Source organism: Centrocercus urophasianus, unplaced genomic scaffold (genome assembly GCF_019232065.1).
Source record: "Centrocercus urophasianus isolate 14NV4802_14NV808 unplaced genomic scaffold, USGS_Curo_1.0 seq_34, whole genome shotgun sequence".
In the NCBI taxonomy this organism is placed as follows: Eukaryota; Metazoa; Chordata; class Aves; order Galliformes; family Phasianidae; genus Centrocercus; species Centrocercus urophasianus.
The window spans coordinates 6,761,876-6,787,072 of record NW_024884911.1 but is presented as its reverse complement, the minus strand read 5'-3'; the positions used below and the strand labels follow the sequence as shown (position 1 = coordinate 6,787,072).

Sequence of the window (25,197 nt, the reverse complement as noted above, 5' to 3'; positions counted from 1 at the left end):
ATGAATTCTTGTTAAAATCAGCAATGCTTCCTCCTCTGATCCTGAGTTTAAAACACTATTTACTATTGCTTGACTTTCTGAAAGAGAATACAGTGAATTTACCACAGTATTAAACATAGAGCTTATGTTAGAAGCTCTATGGAGAGGAAAACAAAACATCCCAAGCCACCACAAAATCCTTTCTGTAAACATTTAACGCTCTCACAAAAGAACAGCACAGAGAAGGTTTCGTTTTCTTAAGGTGTGTATTTGTTTCAAGTAAGTTCAAAGGTGGGATCTACAGGTTCTGTTCAACGTTTTCATCTTAGTAACAAAGCTCACCCATTCTTCTCCTATTCCAAACAAGCTTTACCACATTAAATACAATCAAAGCAAGGAGTAGAGCAGTATTGTGATTGGTTTTGGTACTTATTGCACAGCTAATTGGCTATTAACATCATTGCCATGCTAGCATCCATCCAGCAGGAGGAAGCAGCTCTTGAAGGCACTGAAGGAACTAAACTTGCTCTATTAAAAAGAGGAAAAACCTGTTACTTAGACATCCACATCTGCCATTGCTCTCTGCAGAGGATCAACAGACCAGTAGTCATCATCCCAGCCCAGGAACCAGCCAGAGAAGGTTGGAGGCTCCAGGCCTTGCTTAACGAGTGTGACTGGAGTTCTCTTATCACGGCTGGCTGGATCAGTTTCAATGTATCGTTTAGCTGTAAAGGCACAAGTAGAAGAAAATCTCATAAGGTACAAATCTTAGGGAGCAGCAGATGGATGCCAGAGATACAATTTCAGATTTTTCATTAAAACAAATAAGCTTTTACTCTGTGGTTTTATCTAGACCTGTTAGAAGACTGGCATTTTTAGGTAGAAAACACGTTAGGATTATAAAATGCTCCAATATAAGGACAGTCTGTACTCCCCACAAAGGGATACTTTTCTACTGTTAGGGCCTGAGCACAGTGTCTAAACACCAGACCTTTCTTTGGAATCCTTTGGAAGTCTCTCTTCTCAATCTGTGTGATCATTTTGATCACAACATTGAATGTTATGATTAAGATATATTCGTCAGTATATTAAATTGTCTGACTTAGAATCAGATGGTGGGAAAATAAGAAGCATTTATTTCAGAAGGAAAAATGTCATTACCAGATTTCAAAGCCTCAGTCTTTTCTTCCTCCTGGGCATCTTTTCCAATCCATACAAACACCTATAGATTAAAAAAAATAAATCACATGAATTGTTTCAGCAACAGCCAACGTGCCTATGAAAGAGAAGATAAGGATTGAACTGAGTACAACACTGAACAGAAACAGATTCCTCCTGGTGTGCCTGGAACACTGACCCACCTGAATAAAGTTTCTGGCAGATGACAGGAAGCATGTGGCTGCAGTTTATCTGCTGTAAATTCTAATTACGAGAACAAGCTGTACACCAGCTTAACAACAGAAAAAAATAACTGATGTTTGAACATCTTTACATAAAACAGACACAGAATTCATCTCTAAGTTCACTTTTGGCTGAGTCATGCACAGCAACTAGCACAGGTTCTGGGCGTAAGTTCTCTTCAGTGTCACAGGTGAGGCGTTTTGTTCTCAGGCTTCAAAGCAAAAAAACTCTACAATTTTAATAATTCTGCTAGTGATTTTAATTTGGATCTCTCAATCTAGAGCCACATGGTGTATATTCTTTGCTTCTCTCCTTAGCAGGTGAACATGACATACCTGATCCCATGTGTCAAGGATCATAACATCATCTGTAGCAAGGTCATCCTGAGTCAGGTCTCCAGGGACTTCTTCAATCTGAAAAACATAAGATCAAAATATGACGACATTCTGCAAGTGTCACTTTACCTTAGTGAGAGAAATGCAGTTCACCAGGGCTCTCGTTTCACCTCTTGTCAGCCCTTTCATTCATGCACAAGGCTTCTATGGCTCCCTCTTGCTGCTTGAAAGATTCGTGAGTTAAAATCTTAGGAATCGGAATGCTGGTTGCTATAGGAAGTTGCTATAGAGGTAGCTGCTGTCTCTGCAGAAAAAGATAACTGGTGCTAATACTTTCCCCTCTGGAGGCAGCGCCACAAAGGAAAATTGGGTGTAACAGCTCATTAGTTGACTCAGGCATACTCAGACTAAATTTCTCTCAGCTTTGTCAGGTGAATGCTGAATTAATTGACAATCTTTCCAGACACTCACAGTGAAGCGTCCACTCTTGTTGGAGCACGCAAAAAGACGAGGGGGGTGAGCATCCATCTTCTTGTCCTTCAGCCGAGGAGACGTACGGTACGGAGCTTTTCCACCCAAGGCCGCCCAGAAGTTATCTGATAAAGAAATAGATACGCTGTTGCTCCAGCTATTGCTGGAAAGCAGTATGGTTGGGTAGGACTTCAAGCATTCTTCTCTCTAAGTCAGAAAGTTCTAGAGGTCTACAAACGCGGGTGTGCTGTTAAACATTATGAAGACACTAGGTTGGAGAAGCCCCCTCTGTCACATTAACATTTCCTTTCTCTGAGAGACAAAAAGAAAATATCCAGGAAATAATTATTGAGAAAGTGCAGCTACACAGAAATGACATCAGACTTCATGTATGTCCCTCACCTGGCTCTCTACCCTCAGAAACCTGTACTGGACGAGCTCCCAGAACCTTCAGCAGCTCTTGTGCTCCTGACAGCTCTGCACTGTTGGAGCCACGGCCAACCCAGAGGTAAGCAGCAGAGGGAGTTTTCAGGACAAAAGCATCATTGGAGTTCAGCTGACTGGCAGCAGGATCCAGCTGAAAAAAAGAAAGTTGCACATGTGAGGTGCAATCATCCTCTATGTAGAGCCCGTAATTTCAAAATAAAAGTTAGTATCTATTCTTAAACTTCAAACAAGATATTCCTTGTAAGCATGTAGGGTTACAGTATATGTTGTATATTTGCCTCTGTCTGGGTAATGAGTGAAGCTTAGCCGTACAAGAAGAGTAAACAAACGTGTGTTTCTGAATACAACCTACAGATACACACAACTTTCTGCTCAGATGCTTGGGGCTGTCATTTTGCCAGTCTTTATGGTTCTGTCAGGAGATATAAGAACTTGCTGAGGAAAGTATCAGAGCACCATCCTGCTGCTGCTGACTCATTAGCATAATGTTTATTTGTATGTGTGTATTTTCTTTCAAACAGAAAGGGCTCTCAGCCTGTATGCTGGCACAGGCTCTATTTTTATTCAGAGTCTTCAGCACTTGCAGTCTTCCACTGGTAGGAGTGTGGTCACACAATCTTAGAACAAGTCACAGTATCCAGCACCAAACAGTATTTGGCAACCATTGTTTTATGCAGGGTGTAACATCTACTGCGGACTTAAGACAGAATGGTTTAACCTGTTTGAGATTATATTTATAAACCAAAATGAACATAATGATTATCACCACTTATTCACCAGAAAAGAGACATCTTTAAACAGTTTCTGCAGGTTTAAAAGTTTGTTACAGTTGACATCAGAAAGCTCAATCTGGCCTTCATTCTTCTCGAAGAGGTTGCATCCCCACTGCAGTTTATGTGCCCCACACAGCAGCTGGCTCTCTCTCCACATACCTCTACAGCTCTGGTAGCTCCCGAGGTGCTGGACCGGACCTGGAACAGCCGTGTTTGTGCTGGTGTGGTCTGGCCTCCTTCCCGAGATGTTCCACCCTTGTAAACAATCAAAGGCTTCCCACCAAACATGCTCATCAGATGAGGTGGCTCTTTTCCTTGCACTACTCGTTTCTAGAGAAATAGATGACCTGCTGTCAGTTTTAAGGCACTGATGAAGAGAAGCGTAAGGTATGCTGGAAATGGATTTGGCTGCCATTTTCTGGCTGGAATCTTCTTACACAACTCACAGAGTTTGCAGTCTTCACCAATCCAGCAGCAAAAAATGTAATTAAATATACACAGGGCATTTTCTGCTTTTCCTAGCAAATTCTGCTGGCTGCCAACATGTTGCATTAATTTGTATGAAATACAGGTTGTTAATTTCTGAGAATTATTAACACTAGAAAGCAAATGGCTCACTGCCACTTGCAAGGTATGAGAAAACCAATTATATCCTATTTATTTTCAGTCCGTTTTTGTGTTGGTTTTTTTTTTAATTTGTTTTTGTTTGTTGGTTTTTTGTTTTTCACCTGCACAGGGCTGCCTCCCAGCTCCTCATCCAGTTGCACTGTGAGGAATGCCGAAGTCGCAATTTCATCTTGAGTAGAATGAGCACCCTGCCTGAAAGAGAAGGCAAAATTTGAGTTTCATTTTTAGCCTGCTCCCCAACACATGCACCTTACAGAGATCAAGATGTAAGAAAAATGTCAAAGCTACCAAACCTCAGTAGCACTTCATTCAGCATGAAAAAGAAGTTCACTGTCTTAGATTGTAAGACTGATTGATTTCAGAGGGAAATATGGATGTTTTCTAGATAATCAGCAGACATTCTTTAGTATCTCCATGCCTATCTCCAAAGATCCTTTCAGCAGCCATCTTAAAAACATGCCTGTTCACATGACTAGCATGAACTATATGTGCAGTACTTATACAGACTGCACTCCTTTTGGTTTTAGTTACACAGCTTGCCTGTGCCCTCTCTGCTTGCTGAGGAGCAAGAACATGACTGGGAGACCATTAAAAAGCTCCTCCTTAAAGGCATGGCCTGGGACATGTAACAGTCCCAATCCACCAGTCAAAGTGTCAAAGTAAGAAAAGTTAGTTACAGTGGTCTCAGATGTAGAAACTGCAAGAAGTCCAGAGCTTGATCCAAAGGATTAAGTACTGCTAGAAATGCAAACAAACAAACAGGCAAGCAAGCATCTTTTTTCATTTGTTTGCTATCACAGTAATTCCTTCCATTCAAACTTCAAAACTTTCCAGACCTCTAGTAATGCTCTGGGAGAGAATACTATCATAGGTGAAATCATATTCCCTGAGGATCCTCCATAAATGGGAACCAGCAGTGACCCATTCTCAAAGAAGTAGACTTCACAGCTTCTACAAAGGCCCAGTCTTTCTCACCAAGTGTAGATGATCTGCCCCTGCTTTCCAGCATGCTGGTAGTCGTACAAGATAATGTAGCTATCCCCTCCATAGAACTGGCCGTATGTCGCAGGATTCACTGGCACTTTCTCTGAGCCTTCTATTCTCCAAATCTAGAAAAGAGCACAAAGGGAGAGGACCAGAAATTTTCTTAGTGAAATACAAGTAAGCAGATGTTCCTCAGCAGAGACCGAGCTGTTTTCTTCATCCAGCTTCCCAAAACTCGCAGTCCTGCAGCCCCACCTGCTGGGGAAAGCCATTAAAAGTCTGCCATTCCCATCCACTACAGATTTCCACAGCCTGCAGCCAGGCCTGGAAGCAAGGAACGTTCAGTTTATCCAATTGTGAACTCCCAGTCTTGATCAGGCCTTCCGAATGGTGAGAAACACAGGAGAAATGTCAGTCAGACTACCAGCACTGCCAGCACTGATGCCCATTTTGTACATGACATGATGATTTTGATTTCTCTCAGTTATGATGAACAGAGATTTTAGTTTACTGGAGATTCTGGAAAAGTACAAGGCTGGCTGGGACTCTTGGCTCAGCTCTTTCAAGCCCACATTGACCATTGCTTCTATGCACAAACACAAACATCCAGATGTGTCAGATAGGTGTTCTGGGACAACTGTTCATCACATGCATGATGGCAAGAGCTAGAATAATAGGATGAGGAGGAATGAGAAAGAAGTCTGGGTCAATGGTGTTGGGTGAAGCATTGACCCCAGGGCAATCTGGGAGTGAAAATGACAGCTCATCTACACCACGTGGTTGTAGGGCTCTCAAGACCTTCCTGGTATCTTACATGTTAAAGATTACCCCAGCATTTATGAAAGTGCAGTGTTGATGAGTCTCAAGCTCCATCTCTTCTTACAGCAAGGCATCAAGTAGTAAAGACAATTCTGGAAACTCTTCAAAAGGATTCTGACCCAGCTTACCTGTTTCTTGCCAGAGCCATCATCCTCCATGCCGTGCTGGGCAGCCATGGCCCTGGAGGTGTGCAGAGTGGCAGCATCAAAAGGTACTTTCTCGATTTTGGCAACATGACCAGAAATGTAAGCCTCTCCCAGTCCTTCTGTCTGGTCCTTGTCCCTCCAGTTCTTGAAGAATTGCTTAAACAAGGGTGTTTCACCACTCTCAGGGAGGACTTGGACCTGAAACAGAAGAGCCAGTTACATGCTAGTTACATGTTACATGCTAGTTGAAAAGCAGTAAATGCCAATTTAAGGACAGTGGCCATTTTAGCCTTGGAGATAGACTGCAGGGTCTCTCTGCTGAAGAGCATGTCCACCCAAACAGCAGCTACCTGAAAGACTGCTACACTTCACGTGAGCTGTGCTCTGGAGTCAGTGCCTATGTGGTAGAGAACTATTCACAGTGGCATCTGGGTGGGCTGCACATCCTTACCTGGGTATGTTTTGGATAACCCATCTTATCAATGAAATCAGTAGCTGTTTTCAGGGCTGCCTTTCTCTCATCAGAATTGGCACTCCTGCCTTTAATGAAAAGAGACAGGAAAGATAGCAACTTTTAACAAGTTTTATCTACCCAGAGAAAAACGGTCCATAGCAATTCAACCTTTTGCAACAGCTGAAGGGCACAGAATTCCAGCTAGAAGATGGTGCTGAGTACTAAATGAAATTTTTATTTCTTTTGTGCTTTTCTAGGATGATTGAGAGAACAATTTCCTTTTTGCTTATGATGTTAATTCATTTTTTCTTTCTGGTTCCCAGAAACCTTCATTTAACCAAAACCCAGTATCTCAGCACCTGCCATTTTGCTTTCCCAGGATTGTTAATGCTATCTGATAGCATTATCTAATGCCCTGAAAAGCACCACCTCCATCAAGTGAACACTCTCCTACCTGGCTCAAAAGAAACAGGAATCAGGATGAAAATCCTATGCATACATAACCAGCTTCACCTGCATCTCTCCAGTACCTTTCCAAACAAAGATCTTTCCATCTGTGCCATGATCCAGAATGAAGCAGTCTTCTGTGTTCAGTGCTGCCTGGGAGAAGGGGTTCTCATCTGCCACAAGGGAAACTGCCATGTTCCCAGCCCCATTCGAGACCTGTGGTAACAGTGCAGAGATTAGATAAGGCACTGTCTGTTTGCCTTCAGCTTCATGGCAGTAATCCAAAACTCATGGAGTGGAAGCGAAATCAACCTGAATGCAATGGCTGCTTCAGGCACTATTATCATTCAAACACGGAACCTTTGACACAGCAATGGAAGGACAGAACCTAGCACTTAATCTGAAGATTTCAGATATGTCTAGCAAAGCAGAAATCACTAGAATCAAAGACTAGTCCAAACTGCTAAACGTACTGGATGCAAAAGCAGCCATTAAAATTCTTCTAAAGCAAAATAACTGCATCTCAGAACTGAATTGGGCTGTCTTGGTAACTGTGAGTAGGCCTCCGTGTGTCGAGAGTGTTTAAAGGTCTGAGTCCTCGTACCTCCTAATAACTAAAGGTCTACATTACAAACCATCTGGGCAGATATTCACCAAGTCATTAGTGGAGACAACTGCAGAGAAGAATTCCTCCCAGACAGTCTTGAACAGTCTTCTGCACTCATACTAACTGATGGTAAGCATTACCTTCCAAATCATTACTTCATCATGCTCACTGCATACTGGAAGAGATAAAGCCAGTTTCTAGTCCATTCTTCTCATGTTTTTAACAGCGTTCTCCCCACTCATTTCACACTCTGCCTTTCTCTCATAAATTCCTGAAAAGCTCCAGCTGAATCCCCACTGCTGACTCTGGTCTCTGATAAAGACAGTAAAAAGCATGTGGGTATGCAGTGTAAGCAATCAAGGTTCATATGCTTAAATTTAAAAAGGTTCCTAAAAGACTCTGAGTCAGATCAGATCAGCTCTTCTACGCTATTGCAGCTCCATCTATTTGTGGAAAGATTACTTCACTCTCTACAATCGTGAGGGTTCATCTGTTTCTTGTTACCTTATAGAGCTTAGCGAGCTTTCTATTGGCTGTATCAGTTTTAGTATCATCAGAAGCTCCTTGTGGCAAACTGGGCTTTGGTCCTAGGACCTGAGAGAGAGAGAGGAAAGAAAATATTACTAGCCAATCCAAAAAAATCTCTGTTTGCAGATGCTCCAGCCACAAGGAACAAGGAGAAGAAACTTCTAGATCAAAATCAGCAAAAATATCCTGCTGTCCCAACAATGAAGAAGACCAAGTCTGCATTGAAGCGCGAGTGTTTCTACCGCTGGCACTTCCTGTGTACACACAAACATAACTGAGCCTACCTATCCATTGCACCTGTTCTTTCACATACTGCCCTTCCCTTTCCAGCATAGAGAAACGGATGAAGTGAACAACCTGAAGCATTTCCTCCCGCTCTGCTCCTTCCTCTGAAACAAAGACTTTGGCGCGACCGTTCCTCTCGTTGTCCCGAATCCCCTTGGCTAGCACGGTGGCCTTCAGACGCTCCTGACGGTTGCTGTTGGAGCCACACCACTGGTAGATGTTCTGGGGAGAAAGAGAAGTTATGCAGCTGCCACTTGTCAGACCCTAACATGACGTTTTCTGGAGCAGCATGTCCAGGACTGAAAGATGTTACAGAATCAGCTACGTGATGTTTCAGAATGCTGAACACCTGAGATAACTGAACACAGCATGAAGGAAAAAAATAAATTAATTAATCAGAATTTTCCTGCCTCCCAAAGTCTGATAACTCATCTTTTATGCTGTACTTACACTGCCAAGGTCAAGGATGAAACAATCCCCCGTGTTGAAGCTCTCCCAGGTCACAGGGACCTCTGTTGCTCGGACTGTTCTCCTGCCCTTGACCTGGAGAAGCCTCTGCACAGTTACTTCATTGGGAACCACATGCCTGAAGCCAGAAGCCACGCCACCAGCCTAAGACAAAAATTAAAAGGGAAGAAAAAAATACATTGATTTGCTATACATGAGAAGTTTTTATGTGTCACAGGACAGAGGGTCATCAGAAAGTTGCAGAGGGAGCTAATATGTGCAGGCTGGACTTCTGTATGTCCATCTATCCAGCGATGCATCCCAGCTATCCATTCCTCTGTTGTCTGTGGGACACTGCTAGAAACATGAGATCAGCTGACATTCTCAGAGGATTTTGGTTGGTGGAGTGAAGGGTGTATTTCCATGTATATTGCACTTCCTGCCTACCAAAAATTATCCCAGCCCTAGGATTCCCTACCCCTACAATGTATTGTCCAAAAAAGTACTACCAAATTGGAATGAATAGAAAATAGTAACAAATGAGCAGGAAATAAGCAAAACAGAAAGATTAAGAGAGTTGAACACAAGGAAATACAAGTAGTTGGCAAGCATTTGACCTGATATCCCTTTCCTTCTACTACCATAGTCCTGACTAAGGATAGCAATTCTAGACTGTATGTTTCTACTTCTATTACAAGAAAATACAGTACTACTATTCATCTGCTTTCCGCCAACATTATGGATGGTAAGGAGTTGGACTGAGCACAGAAAAAGAGACAGGCAAGGCCAACCTCAGTTAAGTAACTGGGAGAAATTAAGCCTACTGTGTAGGCGTTTCCCATTCACTTGGATTGCTCTTAAACTCATTCCAGACATCTTGAGACTGTTTTTTTCCCTCTGTCTTCCAAAGAAAAACAAAATCCCAATCCCTGAAATTTCCTGGGGCTTTCCTTGTGCATTATTAATTGAGCCAAAGCTCTCCCACTGGGATCTGCTGTTCTCCACCCTGTCAGTTCCACCTCATTGAAAACATCTGGTTGAGAATGCTTTTTAAACAACTGGCAAAAGGGCAACTCTTATTTTTCTGAGAAGTGGGCAGGACGTCATTTCTTGCAGATTTGATTCAGACTGGCAGGATCAAGATCCAGCCATAACCTACCTTGTACTTGATGCCAGACTTGAAATACCCCAGGAATGTTGAGGATTCATGGCCTTGCACTTCACGGTGCTGAACAGCCTTCCCCTGAAGGTAGTCATCCATCTGAACAGTGAATATGGCAGCTGCCCCTCGCTCATCTTGAGAGCTTTCATCTCCTAAGAAATGAAAAGGCAAAAATGCGGAGAGAATGCAAGGCTTCTGCCTCAGCATAAGCACAAGGGAGAAAGGAAATTCCTGGAAGTTCAGCTTCCACACGGATCTGCAGAGTAGCAGTTTGCAATATTTTCTAATAATGACCCTGCACAGCATAAGAAAAAGTTATTTTTCTGTAAGGGTTACAATACCACCATAACTGCTGCAGCCCCACTGCTTCACAGCTGTGGTTTTGCTAAGCATCACACATTCTCCCTTTGCTATTTCACCCTGCCCTGGAAGGAAGCTTCTCATGGACCAAATTCACAAGCAGATGAATCTGCAGGAAGACATCATCAGCTCATTAAGGCTGTAGAGACTAGCAGGGCACCAGTTCCTCAGCAGTTTGCCTCTCAGAATCTCTTTAGGGTAGAAAAGCTATTGACAGATGACAAACAGGGCAAACCACCATGCAAGCATCCTACACAGATTTAACTATGATATTGCCAGTGAGTTTTATAGAATGTGGAGAAAGCCTTGCCATGTCACTCAGTGATGTTTATTGCAGAAGGCCAGTTTGGAGGTCTGAACTGACCTCTACCCCTTGAAATAGAAAAGATTTCAGCAGACTCCTTCATCTGAGTTCCTGTCTTTTCTGTGGGTCTGACAACTTACTCTGGAGAACCAGGAATCACATCACCTTGATCAGAAAAGCCATTATTTTGATACCACAGTTCTATTTCCAGGTACAGAGGTGGCTGTACTCTCTATTGCAGAAACTATTCCAAATATTTAAGGCGAGTAGCAATATCTGCACCAAAACTGCATTCCCAGGATGCCCAAAGTTCTGTTCCTTATTTCCTTGGGTAACACCTACTGGAGAATGTCAGAGTAGCGAGGGGAACAGAATTCACTTCAGCAGGGGCACTCCCACAGCCTTACCTAACCAGAAGTGCAAGTCGTACTGGAGGTTCCCACTGCGCTGTTTGATGGTGTTCAGCACCAGATAAGAATCTCCTGTGAAGAAGTCGCCGTACAGATTTTTTGGCACTGGTACCAAATCAAATTTCTCAATCCTCCAAATCTGAAGGCCAGGCTCCTTCCCAGCCTTCGAAAACTCAGCGTGCTCCACCATGCTGACAGGCTACGGGCAGGACAGAGGATGTTATTCAATCCACACAGTACAAGGAAACTCTTGTTTAAATGACTTTGCTTCTGATCTCTTAGCTATTGTCCCAAGCAACAAGCGGAGTTTCCTTTCTTTTCTCCTGCATTGAATTTTGTGAATAAATAAACGAAATCTTTCTCAATTGATGATTGTTACTTCTACATTCCAAACAACTCTATTCCATGCCTCATCCCTGGCACATTCCTTTGCAGGCTCTCTTTTATCTAGCGTTGTTTTGGGGTTCTTTTTCCCCCTAATTTCTTCATTTTACTTTACGTATTTTCCAAGCAATTTATAGCTTATCAATATGACGCAGAAGTGAAATACAAGTTTCCTTGCTAATTATTGCAGGAAATGGACATATCACTTTTAACTATATGTTGTACAGCTTGCACAATTACTAATCATTATTTACATATTGTGTATTATCTAGATATTATTATCATTATTGTGTAATCTAACCCTGCTCTCACTGGAAAATATTGTGAATATCAAAGAGATAATTAAAAAGTTCCTTATATTCTTAAATTCTCCTATTGATAATCAAGAGACACATTACTTCAGTATTTCTGTGCCACTGCTCTATTTTAGGAAGTAAAGTGCTATCCATAAAATCCTGTCCTAGGGATGTTGCAATTCTGCTTTAACACATGTACTGTCACACAAATGCAGTCTATTTACAACATACAATCCATTATTTTACAAAAACATAATGAACAGTTTCATTTAGCTACACATGAAAATAATTCACTTTGGTAACACTGAAAGTAAACAGAACATTTTTGTAGTATTGGCAAAAGACGTTTGTCTGTATATTATAGCATGCCTGTAAGTGATAGCAGACAACAGGAAAGAAAAAATTAAAATGTTATATTAGAAGCATCCAATAAATCGGTAAAGAAAAGAGTTCACAGCAGCTGATGGACAGGAGTGTGAGTACGACACAGGAGTCACCTGCTCAGCTCCCAAGGCAGAAACAAAGAATGTTACAAACTGGAGAGCAAAACTGCAGGTTACCAAAGTGATTCCTAAGCTGATATCAAACAGATAAAGATGGAAAACAGTGAGTTTTGACTGCTCTGATTGCAGTCAGCCCGACTTCATTCCTCCCCAGATCCCACTATAAAATTGCACAAACTCCTTACGAAGTTAGAAAACAGGGTGACTCTTACAAGTAATTGAAGAGTAAAAGTTTGCCCATGTTTAATTGTGGTGCTGGTCACTTACCACAGCTGAAAGCACCACAGCTGCTGTAACAACATAGCCAAGCCCTGCAACAGACATGGAGCTCACACAGTTCAGCTTCAGAGCCATTGTGCAAAAAACGGTAAGAAAAATATAACCAAAGCCCTGTTTTCCCATTTCTAACAGCAGATGGGCTTCTCCCTCCTCCTGCAGAAGCTGCAGGGAGTCCCAGCTCCCTCCTTCTCCTCCCGCCGATATCGAAGAGCGCTGCAGCAGGCATCTTTTATCAGGGACAAACACGCCCACCCCCTCAGCAATGCAGGGGCGGAACTTGTTTGTGCACACACTCCTCAGGGAGCCTCAGACTCCTACAGCCACTTACAGATATTTCATCCCAGCCAGCAATAGCTCAAGACAATATGCTATCCATTACAAATGACAGAGCAAATGTGTTCAAAACAAGCCAAATACCCAGTCATAAGGCCAAGGGGATAGGAAGAAATTAAAAGACATCAACAACAAAGGCAATATTTTGTCTGCTGATGACTGCACCTAAATAGAAAGTTGATGAGACGCAGAGGAACGAACAGCAAACTTGCTCCAGATGGCAAGGGCTGCAGAGAAAGAGGTTTGGAAGATGTCAGAACAGAGGAGCACTAATGGTGCACATCCCAACAACCTGAGGATGGAGGGAATACACCTTCATCTCTCTGAACTTGTCAGAGGAGCAGGAAGCAAAATTCATCATGAGCCTTGCACCTGAATTCAATGTTGCACAAACCTCCATCAGAGTAACACAAGCCAGAGGAGTTCGAGATAGACAAGTGCACTTCAGCTCTAGTGTTAGCAAAAGGGCATTAGCGGGCTGGCAGGTGAGAGAGCAACACTAACTCAGTAATTCCACAACCAAATACCACCGAGGGTGTAGTAAGAGCCCTGTGACAGAAACACAGCAGCCATCAGTCCCATTCGGGCCAATGGAATCGCAACAGGCACGTTGATGGATCACCATCACAGAGGCAGCCAAGAGCTCATCCTTCCATCAGCCCATCACACCTCCCAGGTGCCCGCAGCACACAGGCTGCACAGGAAGGCTCACACTGCACTTCCAGCCCAGGTGCAGAGCAGCCCCACACTCCTCCAGCTGGTGCAGCTGCTCCTGGAGGTGGAGCAGCCACGTCTGAGGTCCGGCACTGCCACACGCTGCCGACGGCTGCACAGACTGCTGCAGACATGCTGCATGTGTGCCACGCACATCCTGGGAGGTCAAACAGGTACACTAGGAGGAACATACCCAGTGCCTACGTGTGGTCATATTGCTGGTGATTTTAATGCGCCCTGAGAAGAATTACTGACAGTGTTCATGCTTTCTCAAGTTTTCAGCAGGTGCTTCAACAGGAAGCCAAACGCTCCACCTGGCTGCATCCACAAGACTCCCGTATGGAAAGATCAGACCCACAGTGCATGTGCCTTCTCCTCTCTCCATGAGGATACTTTCTCTCTCTTCCTAGAACAGTTTCTCTCTTGTCCAAGCTAACGCATTTTGTTTTTAAATGTCAAGTTGGCAAGCACTGCTTTAGTTAATGCGCTTCTGAAAATTTCAGTGCAAGTTCTCAAACTGAAATAGATTATGAAAACAATGCCTTAATCCTGCTGACATTTCTGATTTCCATGAAGGAACTTCAGAGTGTCAAAGGGTCTGAATCTGGTGACAAAATTTTGGAAGCCTAACTGTGTACTGGGACAGCTCTGATGCTCCGAGAAAACCAGCTGTGAATGGCTTCTGCAGCTGCAGCACACCCAAACCAGGACGACTGGATTGCACAACATTAGAAAGAGCTGAGTCCCTTCCAAATGGAAAAATACTTTGGACTTCTTATTAATAAAAGTCCGTACAGTGAGACACTGCCAAACTTAACAGACGGAACGCAAAGAGACCTAGGATAATGTTCACTGCTAGCATCCCATTTCAGGGTAAGCTCAAATCCCCTAGACTTTTTTTTTTTTTTTCAGGGCTGGGGGGGAGAAGGGAGAAGGTGAGAAGTGGAAGGAAACAAACACCTAGATTTGGTCCATTAATTAACATGGCATTTTGTAAGTCCTGTCCCGAATCCAAGCTTGTGTTGTCAATTAGCTGCAGAGGAACGAGAGTGGTGGTAAATAAATTGTGTGTTGTAATAATCTTTGGTAAGGATTCATCTGAAGCATGTCAGAAAACAGTAAGTGCAACATTAACACACGCCAGCAGCTGGTACAGCTTATTACTGCTGTGCTAATGTTGCATTGTTGAGTCAAGCCACAGAAAGCTGTGCTCTGGATGTGTTATTGCTGGTAAATGCCAGATAAGGTTGCCAGGACCGTACCCAAAAGGATGTCTTGTTGGAGACATGGGAAAGAAAGCAAACCTCAGGCTGATGTTAATAAAACTGTCCAGCTTAGTCATAGAAATGGTGCTGCTCAGGGTCAGCATCTTATGCAAAGAGAAGTTACTTAAGGAAAACAAGGAAAGGGCTTGAAATACGGGATTTCAGTGCAGATGGATCATCTAAATGACACTTGGCTGCACAGCAATAAAAACAAGAACTTAAGAAAAATCCAATGCTCTGAGCAAACTGGAACACAATTCATTATGGTGTCCAGATGTGCAGTTAACACAACCGTGCCAGGTCTGTCTGAGAATGCCTTATCACAGAGACTAGTATTTCTAGTATTTCTATATCACAGAGACAAATATTTCTACAGAAATAATTACAGAGATAGCATCCTGATTTACCGCACACAGCACATGGACTTGGTGTGTTGTGGAAGCTGAATTTGTGCAAAAGTCTGTGTGTATCTCACAGACCAGTGGCAGAATCTGGAGTCTGCTTCTTCAGTACAGTTAGAAATGATTTTCCCAAGGCTGGGAAATACCTGTTTCAATAGAAAGGCCAGAAAAAACAGGGAGACCGTCTTGTTTCTCTGCCCAGCAAACGTCCTGGTGTGCATCTTCTCCATTACAGCACTGTCAAGCTGTGCTTCCACCACCTCCACCTGGGACTCAGTATTCTTCTTTGCTTACTTCTATTTATAAGAGACAGTTCCCTTTGCCTCCCCCCCCAGATACTCCCATTTATGTTCCTCACACTCATCCCTGTGGCTGTGCTCCCACTCCTCCGTCCCAGAGAGGCCCTGTGCTCCTGTAAGTTGTGCTATCAGCACTTTCACCATTTGTTTTCACTCTCCTCCGAGTTTGCTCCTGACAAGGAGCCCCATTCTGCCACGCTCAGACCCAGCCCAGCACTGCACAGAAAGGAACATCCTGTTCCACTGCAAGGCATACCTGTGAAGACAGACTCTAGAATCTCTTATTCCTTCCATCTCATCACGTGGCAGTGCCAATTAGTGGGAACAATTAATGACTAGTCCGTCCAAATCAAATCTACTGTCAGATCTTCACACCTACAGCCCTCTCAGCTATATAATGTTGCCTAAAATATCCTTCTGGGACACAGTATCATCCAGTCTCACAGAATCAAAAAGAGGAGACAACACTTCATTCTCGTGAGCTCCAGCCTGATTCCTATTCAACCTCAAACACCCAGAGCAGCTTACCCGATCTGAAGGAATGCACACACTCAAACAAAACATTCTCTGACTTCCGGTATTGCCAGGATATTTCAGACCACAAAATGTGCAAGGTAGTAATGGTAATGCTTCTTAAAGGGGATTTTTAAAGTAAAAATTTACTAAAGCAAGATTAAATGCACAGGAACGTGCTTAAGTACTTAGTAGGCAGCTCCTCTGCATGACAAAGCAAATATTGGCACGCAGGGCTTTCCTCACAAAGCTGCGTACTTCAATGTTTCTAAGACAGTGAACAGCATGTATATTTTTAAGCCATTCAGTGAAGCTCCTGGAGGCTTTTTTTCCCCAGTATTTTCACTGAATATGAGCAACTGCAAATATATATAGATAGATAGATGGAAAATCGCTGGTAGAACAGTGGGTGACAAAAGAAGTGCAAAGATTTGTTTAAATAGCTTCAGCCGTACGTGCTGCAAAGGAAAGAGACATTCCAAGTATTTACATGAAGCAGAGACTCAGAGATCTAACTGCTATGTTATCAGCACCCTGCTTTAACAGAAATAGCACTCCTGAGGGTGCTTGGCTTTGTTTGTCCAGGGAGAACTCAGGCTTACCTTCAGAGCAAACACTCTTCCATAGCTCATTCTGCCAGTAACTTACAAGAGAAAAACAAACACACACTTTCTTTCAGAGTAACTTTTTGTTTGTTCGAGCTACAGAGAAATTGTGGCCATTCCCACACGTGTACCCAGCAACAGGAAAAGGACTTACCCACACAGGGCTGCTCAGGGAAGCTGAGCTGAGTTAAATGTGGGCCAGATCACCAAATGGTTGTTCTCATTTACAGCTGCACTCCTAGTTCACGATAGGTTCAGTTAATTTGTCTAAACGTGTTGTACAAACAAGGCCCAGAAAGGAAGGTCTGCAGCCAACATAACATTGCACCACTGAGCATCTAAAACACCTGCTGCATGATTCTGGAGCAATTTCTGCATTTTTAGATGGCAAAGGCACTATTTTTCATTTTGATGATAATACGGGGCACCAAAATAACTGCCAAGTACACTTCGAATTTCTAAAGCATGGGGAGAACAGTAAATCTGAGCAGAAGTCTGCAACCACACAGCATTCGTGCTTCAAAAATGGCTCTTGTGCCTCAATCTTCACTGGACTTTGGAGGCAAACAGTTGCATTTCCACCCAGGCAATCCTTTCTTTTCCTCTACTTAGTGGTCAACAGTTGCCCAGAGACAGATTGCTCCACAGAAATAACATGTCTCCTCAGGAACAGAAGGGCTCCCTTGTCTCATTCTACACCACCCGTATCAGAGAGGTGAAGTAAATCACTGCGTTTCTGCTGCAACAAAAGAAGAACAGGGGGTCCTGGCATTTTGTAAGGAGCAAAGTACTACTGGCATGATCAATCCCAACAGAATCCGCAGGTTGCAGGTTGTACGTGTGACAGAACACTGCCAGAGCAAGAGCTGCGTACTCCAGACTCTGAGATAATGTCACTGAACAGATCAAATATCAAATTGTTGTCTCAGGTTTAGCTGCTCCTACACTTTGAAGATAATCTACACTTCCTGACTACCCACACAACCATTTCTTTTCTCTGATCCTTTGCAAATCTGTAAAAACTCTGATGAATTTACAAAGATTGTCAGATTGAATATTACAGAAACATTCAAGTTCTGACAATAAGAAATTCAAGACATGGTGTTGCATTTAACAGAGAAGGGAAGACAGTTCAGCACGGTGTACTGATTATGGTACATATTGAACAAGAGAATACTTTTCTTTATTGCCTTCTTGACAAAATAGTATATAATGTGACTAACTTTTCAGTAAGTCACCGAAAACAAATCTGACTTCAGCTTTGTTGCCAAGGTGACAGGCATTGCAAAATATCTAAAATGAGAGATGAGTTCAGTTTTCAGTCTCCTGACAGCCTTAAGGTCATATACAGATAGTACTAAGAACAACCCCTTTCATCCCACCTCCCGAAGAAGCTAGTAAACAAGGCTTCTGTGGGAATAGAAAAGTTGGCATGGAAGAGCCTCCTCCTACTCTAACCATGGCAGATCCACAAACTATTTCAGTCCCCTATAGGAGAGGCAGCAGTACTCCTAGCAGTTACATCTGAACAGATGCAGCCACTCACACATCCTGAAAGGTCAAACTAGCATTGTTCCTTTAACAGCTTCCTCCTTCATTTAAAATACCCATTGGATTCCAACAGGAATTCACATCAACAGTCCAGGACACAAAGTACAGCATTATCTGTACAACTGGCAAGTAGGTTTTTGCATTTAGAAGTTAAAATTCCTACTAAACCACTTTTGCAAACTAGAACACCCAGATGATTTGTGTATTGTTCCCTTTTTCCAGCTGTTTGTTTGCATTATGAGTCATGTCAGCTCTATTCTGGTCTCTCTACCTTTTGAATATGATCTGCTCAGAGAAAACAGAAGGTTCAGTCTCAGAGGCTGAAAACCTGGCGCACGGAAAAACACAAAAGCCTGAGTTTCTTCTCAGGTGCATGATAGAAATCAGGAGGAATATTACTTACATGGGAGAAACTCTTGGAGAATATACACGTCTCCCATCTGATCGAAACACACCCTGAGAAAATCTGCTGATACAATCAACTGTTTAAAAGCCCTACCTTAGCATACGTGAGAGCTGAATCATGCACTTACACACACAGCAAAGATAAGTATGGATCTGTGGAAACTACCAGCAGCTCTCCTACAGTTTCAAACAAAAATGAATTGCGAATTGTAGTTGGACACAAATCACTGTTCAGTGCCCAAAACCTGTCTTAAAGGAGCGTTATATAATCCAGAAGACATAACCCAGTACATTAAAATATGGTTACAACTCCCTGTCAAGTCCCATAGACAGATCTGGTGGTGACAGCCAAAGCACTCTCATGGAGGCAGTGAGGATGTGCTTGTGGTCAGCTGTGGGGAAATGACACAGATGTTGTCCCTCCAGCCACCACGTCCTGGCTGCGTGGAAGGGAAATGAGCTGCAACTTGATGCAAACCGTTCTCCCCGTGTGAGCTAGCCAGTGCATTCCTCAGCAGCACAAAAGTCTGCTCAATTCATTATCATTAACCCAAGGAAGCACAGACTAATACATTATTACTGGAGAAGATGGAATGGAAACCAGAAGAGACAACCTAAAAGGAGTCCAGAAGGGAAGCATGAAGTGCTCCATGTGAAGCTGCAGGCACGGGTGACTTAGGTGAGAGGGCTTACAAAAAGCCACTGCTACACCTACAGCAAGGACAGGAGAAGACTGTGCAAATACTGGGGCTGAGTACAAAACAGTTGTGCTTAAAAAGAACACAGAGGAAATCCTGTCTGCCCCACAGATGCAGCATGGCTGAGCAGCCCACCCCAGGCCTGGCCTCATGGTGCTGCAGCAGAGCCTGGGGCACTGCACAGGAGCGCTGCACAGATGGGCAGCATCCTGAGCTAGCAGCAGTTACCTCACCTCACAGACACATTCAAAATCAAAAAGCTTCTTCAAATTCAGGGGCATCGATCAGAACATCAGACGTGCCTGAGCCATATAGATGCTGCAGGTTTGTGGTGCCAGCCCTGGTGGACACAAGAGACAGAGTTACTGCTACGGCCAGGAGCTTCTGCAGCCCTGCACAAGCAGCCCAGCACTTCCCCACCATCCTCCTCCTCCTCTTGGGACATCCAAGACAGGGCCGCCCCATTGCAGAGGCAGCGGTTTTCCTCCCAAACATCCCTTTCTGAGTAAACCGACATAAGAGCTATTGCAGTTCCTCTGTCAGTTCTCTGAATACATGCAGATGTGGTCACACTGGCTCAAAGAGATAACTTCTCTCAAAGGCCTTTTTGTCCCAGTGCTGCCACAGCCCTTGTGAGCACCAGGCCTGCAGCCATGAGAAGGCAATGCTGCTGACAGCCATGTCAAAAACTCCCTTCTTCCTCATTGGAAAGTGTTGGTCTTCCTTTGGTGATTAACAGTGTTTTTAAATTTTCTTTTTAATGAGATTCAGGCTTTCATGGCTGAGGAACCACAAGTGCTCTCAAGGCAGGCAGCCTGGAAGTCGGGAAAGCCCTGATGGAGACTGCTCTCAGCACGGCAGCCCCATCCAACCCGAGAGATTCTGGGATGATTCATTTCCTCCAGTGTTTTAAAGGCACTGTTTTGAATTGTAGCTTTATTTTTACTGCATGTGGAAACATTCAGTAAATAACATATGTTTAAACTTTGTTTTTGGACAGCATCCCACTGCCTGACTTGTTTCTAGCACAGACACATGGCTGTTTCTCCCTCTCCCAGTTGTGCTGGGACACCAGCTGAGCGCAGTTCCAGATTCTTACTGGGAAATGGATAAGGGGCAAAAGAGAAGAAGAGGGAAAGGACCAAAACCACAGCCTGTAGTGAGAAAAGAACACTCTGAAATGGGTAAAAGTAAGAACACACAAAAAATCTAAGTCCAAACCAACTAATCCTTCTATCCAGTCACCATCATATCCCAAACTTTGATCAAAAAACCTTGGCAGATTGGTTTGAATATCCTGACTGAGAATGCAGTTACTATCTACATCTCAGTTCACCTCAAAGAGGGGAAAAAATAAACAGAAAAACTAAAATAATAATAATAAAATAATGATCCAAAGGGAAGTATGATGGAACCACGCAGAGCACCACAGCAAATTACTGCAGCACCAGGTGGAGCAGCCCTGGTGCAGCCTGGCTGTCCCAGTCTGGCATCTTTGTGTCACCTCATGCAGCTCTCCTGAGCCAAGCACTGACAGCACCCCAGGAAAAGCTGCCACAGCTCTGTTCAGCTCCACAAGTGTCCAAGCTCTAACCTTGCAGATGCATCATCAGTGGATAATCAGGGATAAACCCTGCCACTCGTTCAAGCCCTTACCGTGACAGCCTCCTACTTCCTTTCCTGGTTTTTCTGCTCACGTTTTCCTTCACTGAGCAGCTGTGAAGAACTGGAAGCTGACAGCTATGAACACTGCCTATCTGAATCCACCTATGACAGGATGTATCAGAGCCATATCACCAAACCAGCTCTCTGCCAGCACCCCAGATACACATCCGGATCAGCAGACTGCATACGCTGAGTGTCTGCACGCTGATGGACTCGTGATGCTGCAAGAAAGCATCCACTGCTGTGATCGGGCAAGAACTGGCAGCACAGCTGTACCTGGAGGGTGTGGGCAGACTGGCACATGTACAAAAAAGCCAATCACCCAACACCCACCGCCAAAGAGGCATAAAAGGCACGATGAACCCACTTTGGCAATCGGGGTACTTTTGCTGTACAAACCAGCAGACTGCAGGATGCAATGTAAATATGGGAAATCTGCCAACATCCTGGACTTCTTGGGAAACAACCACACACACACCATGGATTCCAGACCTGTGTGCATGCAGTCTGCTCAGACACTTCTACCACCAGTTCACTTACTTCTGTTCTTACTGAAAGCCAAACTCATGGGAAGACAGTTCTTCAGCAACAGAAACCTGCGAAGGTTTTGTAGTCTGCCTCATGGCTCAGCAGTATTGCAGTTACTCCTGTTTGGATACGGGGCTGGAGATAATGAGCTGTGACTTATTCCTGTGGTAACAGTGCTCTTCCTGGTAGATCCCCACAGTTGCTCCTACAAGACAGATTCTTGATAGACTGGGCTCTGAAGAAAATCCAACTCTGGAATTAATCTTGGGCATGAAAATGACAAAGGCAGTAATAATAATCATAAAAAATAAACTACGATTTTTTGTATTTGCATTAAGGCATTATTTCTATGTGGGCAGTACAACTTAATTGCTATGTAGCAGTTTTAAAGGAAAAAAAAGTGCTTCTCTGCAGGCACAAAATTGAAATTATTGCTCAGGAAACGAAACTACAAAAAGATATGAGAAATTCACAAGGGATGGGATGACTATTGACTCCTAAACACGATCATCTGAATGCAACCTTCAGTTCTGAAAATCCCTGATCGTGGCAGTTCTCTGTGCCAAAAGCCACAATGATAGACCTAAGGAAATCTGTCGTACAAACTCAGTTCTCTCCTTTGCCTAAACATCTGCTGCGAGCTCCTGTCACTGCTGAGACACCGACAAGCTGGTGAGACAACTGTGCTCCTGCCCCGAGGGCTGTATCACACTGCACTGCCTCCTCACATCGCCTCCTGCAGAAACATACTTTGCAGATGAACTGAGCACGGCAGGCTCCGTAGCTGTGCACTACCCCCACCTAGGGAGATTGCCTGATACTGGCAAAACAGCTCCAGCATGTAGCCTGTAGCTGAGAACCCTGACATCACTTTTCCTTCTACGGAACAGAATTAATCATCCAGAGCATTTCTTTCAAATTCCTTTAGTCTTCTGAGCATCTGAAGTGATTAAATGATGATTAATTGATGAAACTGACAAAATAAGAACTTTAACTAATGCTGAGAAGCAGAATAAACTACATGACAGAGGTACAGAAAGTGATCAGGCAGAGACGTATTCTGAAATAGATTATTCATACAGCAATTCCTAAGTGCTGTGAAAGTGAACAGTAAACAAGAACAGCTGCTTCCCTCCATACAGTAGTTACTCATTGTGAGCAAGCTACTTCATATGTTTAACCATGTTCTGTTTCACTGCAATCAATCTGCAACTTCATCACTTCAGCTCATATTTAAAATAAAGATAAAAAAGAAGAAGAAAAACCAACCACTAAAATATTCCTTCTGTTAGGTTTTCAAAGCAGAAGGGGGAAATAGATGGTTTGTGGAGCTCCAGATTCCTATCCAACATCTTCTTTCATAAACATGAGTAATACATCAGTAGCAGTACTGAGTCTGGAATTAAGCTGCAAAGCTTGCATTCCTAAAGCAAGCTAAAAGCAGATACAAATCCTGAGCACCAAATAAGTCAGAGGGCTATTTTAAGAATGGTTTCATTCCCACCAGCACACCGTACAGCACCCAGCATACAAAAAGTTACTTTATGTGAACCTGGGGAAACATTGACTCAGCACAGGTCTTTGAAAACAGCTAATTGCTGCTCTGTGCGCCCTAGGAAGGCTCTTACCTTCTCTTCTCCCCTGAAGCAGCATCTCCCAGCAGTGACACTGTTGGCCCCAATGCTAACTCAGGAGATTTGGCTGAGGCTGTATCACTAAAATACATACAGTATCCACAAAAACAGCCCAGTAATGGAACGAGCCATGCTGCCAGCCCCTCAGCTGGAGCTGGCAGCAACCGCCCTCAGTAACATTATCAGAACCATGAAACCAAACTGTGGAATGCTATCTCACATCCCTGCTTTGGTGATGAAAGGAGCAAATTCACAGACAGGTTGGATTTGTGCCTGTAAAATCAAAGTTGAAACTAACAGTAGCATTTTTGCTTTGTCACACTTCAGACACTCAAAAGTAGCCAAAGATTGTTTGCAGATTCAGTTTCCGTGTATTTTCCCTCTAGTATTAGGATTTCACCAAGCTGAAGAAAGCGTCCATTCTTCTGAGGGCAGGAGACATTCCTCCACCTACGGCATGTGCCCAGTTCTCACAAAAACACATCAGTATCTGAACTCTCAGGCAACCACTGGAAAATCCCCCCACATATTTAAACACAGCATTTAAGAAGTCCACCATCCACGCACACCTACAAGGCATAACTTCAATTCCCACCCTATTGTGTTGAATTTTAGTGAAATCCTTGACACTCAACTCCACCCTGCTCCAGCAAGAAAGCTCTGTGGTGGGGCCCATTGATGGCACAGATAAATGAATACTGACGCCCAGGACTGGAGCATCAGTGCAGAGGACAGCATTCCCACTATCTGTGCTGGAGAAGAACAGCAGAGTACAATGCACAGAATGCAGGCACACCTTGCAGAATGGCACGGCACAGCCAGCCCACAGAGCGGACATCAAGCAGTGCTGGGTTCTGCTTCTTCCTGCTATGGGTTAAAGTTGGAGCTCTCTGCACTGCGTAGTACGGAGTGTGGAATAAACTACCTCATGGACAAGATGAGGGAAACCATCTGCAATAGCCAAGACCTGATCCTGAGTACTTGGATAACAATTCATTTGCTGGGCAGATGTTACACAGCACACTGCAGGGGAGCTGGGGAAACCTAGAGGATGAGAGGTACTTGAGAACCACGTTCTGCTCCAGTGCAGAAGTACCCTAAGCTGAGCCATGCCATAAATTCAGCAAAGGAAATGTTTTTTTCACTGAGAAATTTGCATCATGCAAAGTTGGTAGTGGAAAACTGAAAGAATTGCAATGATCAGTAAGAAAAAAAAGGAGTCTTAGGAGAAATTGATGCTAGAGTCATCCTTGTTAGCAAAGTCAAATTTTTTTCACATCCAAAAGCAAATAACATTCAAAGCAGTTTTATTCAATGAGGATCTACTTACTAATGAGGCCTCCTTGAAACAAGTCATCCCCATAACTTTTTTTTTTTAAACACTTTTCCTAGGAAACATTTCAAATAACTTTAAGTATCTACATTCGTGGAATTTCTGTTCAAACACCCTTTCCCCGGGCACAGAAGCGCTCAACACAGGGCGCAGATGCTCAGCAGGCGGCCGGCGTTCCGCCCCGGGCTGCGCTAACGGCGTGCCGGTCTCAGGGCGCGGCGTAACACCGAGTCACACTCCGCGGAGCGGCGTTACGTAGAGACACCGGCTTGGGAGCAGCCGTGCGACCCACGCCGAGCCTCGAACGGACGCGAACCGCCGCCGCTCGCCCACGCCCCTCTCCACCTCCCCCCGGCAGCCCCAAGCTCGGAGCCGCCACCGCCCCCCCGGCCCCGCCGCCCCCAGGAGCCGCCCCGCACCCCGGGCCGGAGGGTTCCGCGCCGTCCTCGCCGCGCTGCCGGCCCTACCTGCTGCTGGCGCTCGGGGCGGGAGGGACGCAGCTGCGGGACGCGGTGCTGGGCACAGCCGGGCAGCCCCGGGGGCGGGCACAGAGCGCACCCCGCCCCAGCCCGGCACCGCCCCGGCCATGGCCCGGTGGCTCGGCTAGGCTCGGCTCGGCTCAGCCCTGCCCTGCGGCGGCGGGACCGGGACAAGCCCGAGAGCAGACGTGATTCCCCCCGCTCCCCATCCGCGCCCAGCCCAGCCTCTCGGCCACCATTTTGTTCCTCGCTTACCTCGCTCAGCTCGGCCTGCTGCAGCACGTCCGGGCCGTCCCCAGGCCGTGTGGCGGAGGGAAGGGCCGCTC

The 25,197-nt window shown here is 44.4% G+C and overlaps 1 protein-coding gene across 3 annotated transcripts; it reads right to left on the bottom strand.

The window, feature by feature from the left end:
• Nucleotides 1-226: 226 nt before the first annotated feature.
• Nucleotides 227-24,931, bottom strand: GSN (gelsolin). 3 transcript variants are annotated; one of them, XM_042830645.1, is made up of 17 exons: nucleotides 24,860-24,931; nucleotides 10,984-11,185; nucleotides 9,910-10,064; nucleotides 8,754-8,915; nucleotides 8,376-8,525; nucleotides 7,995-8,084; nucleotides 6,967-7,099; nucleotides 6,434-6,522; nucleotides 5,965-6,180; nucleotides 5,009-5,142; nucleotides 4,135-4,225; nucleotides 3,566-3,736; nucleotides 2,589-2,763; nucleotides 2,187-2,311; nucleotides 1,716-1,793; nucleotides 1,141-1,201; nucleotides 227-704 (listed from the first exon to the last, which is right to left on the bottom strand). In XM_042830645.1, the coding sequence occupies exons 2-17, from the start codon at nucleotides 11,174-11,176 to the stop codon at nucleotides 535-537; spliced, it is 2,193 nt and encodes a 730-aa protein (XP_042686579.1). In that variant the 5' UTR covers nucleotides 11,177-11,185; nucleotides 24,860-24,931; the 3' UTR covers nucleotides 227-534. The 3 variants fall into 3 exon arrangements, with proteins under 3 accessions (XP_042686579.1, XP_042686578.1, XP_042686577.1); XM_042830644.1 differs by lacking the exon at nucleotides 24,860-24,931 and adding an exon at nucleotides 24,390-24,431; XM_042830643.1 differs by lacking the exon at nucleotides 24,860-24,931 and adding an exon at nucleotides 12,437-12,661.
• Nucleotides 24,932-25,197: the final 266 nt, after the last annotated feature.

What these genes read in the sequence shown, in the direction of transcription:
- GSN (XM_042830643.1), bottom strand. Translation starts at nt 12,571, where the DNA reads ATGGGAAAACAGGGCTTTGGTTATATTTTTCTTACCGTTTTTTGCACA. An exon ending in AGTCTGGCATCAAGTACAAG is followed by an intron (nt 8,916 to 9,909) that starts GTAGGTTATGGC and finishes TTTTTGTCTTAG; the next exon opens with GCTGGTGGCGTGGCTTCTGG. An exon ending in TCATCCTTGACCTTGGCAGT is followed by an intron (nt 8,526 to 8,753) that starts GTAAGTACAGCA and finishes CTTTCTCCCCAG; the next exon opens with AACATCTACCAGTGGTGTGG.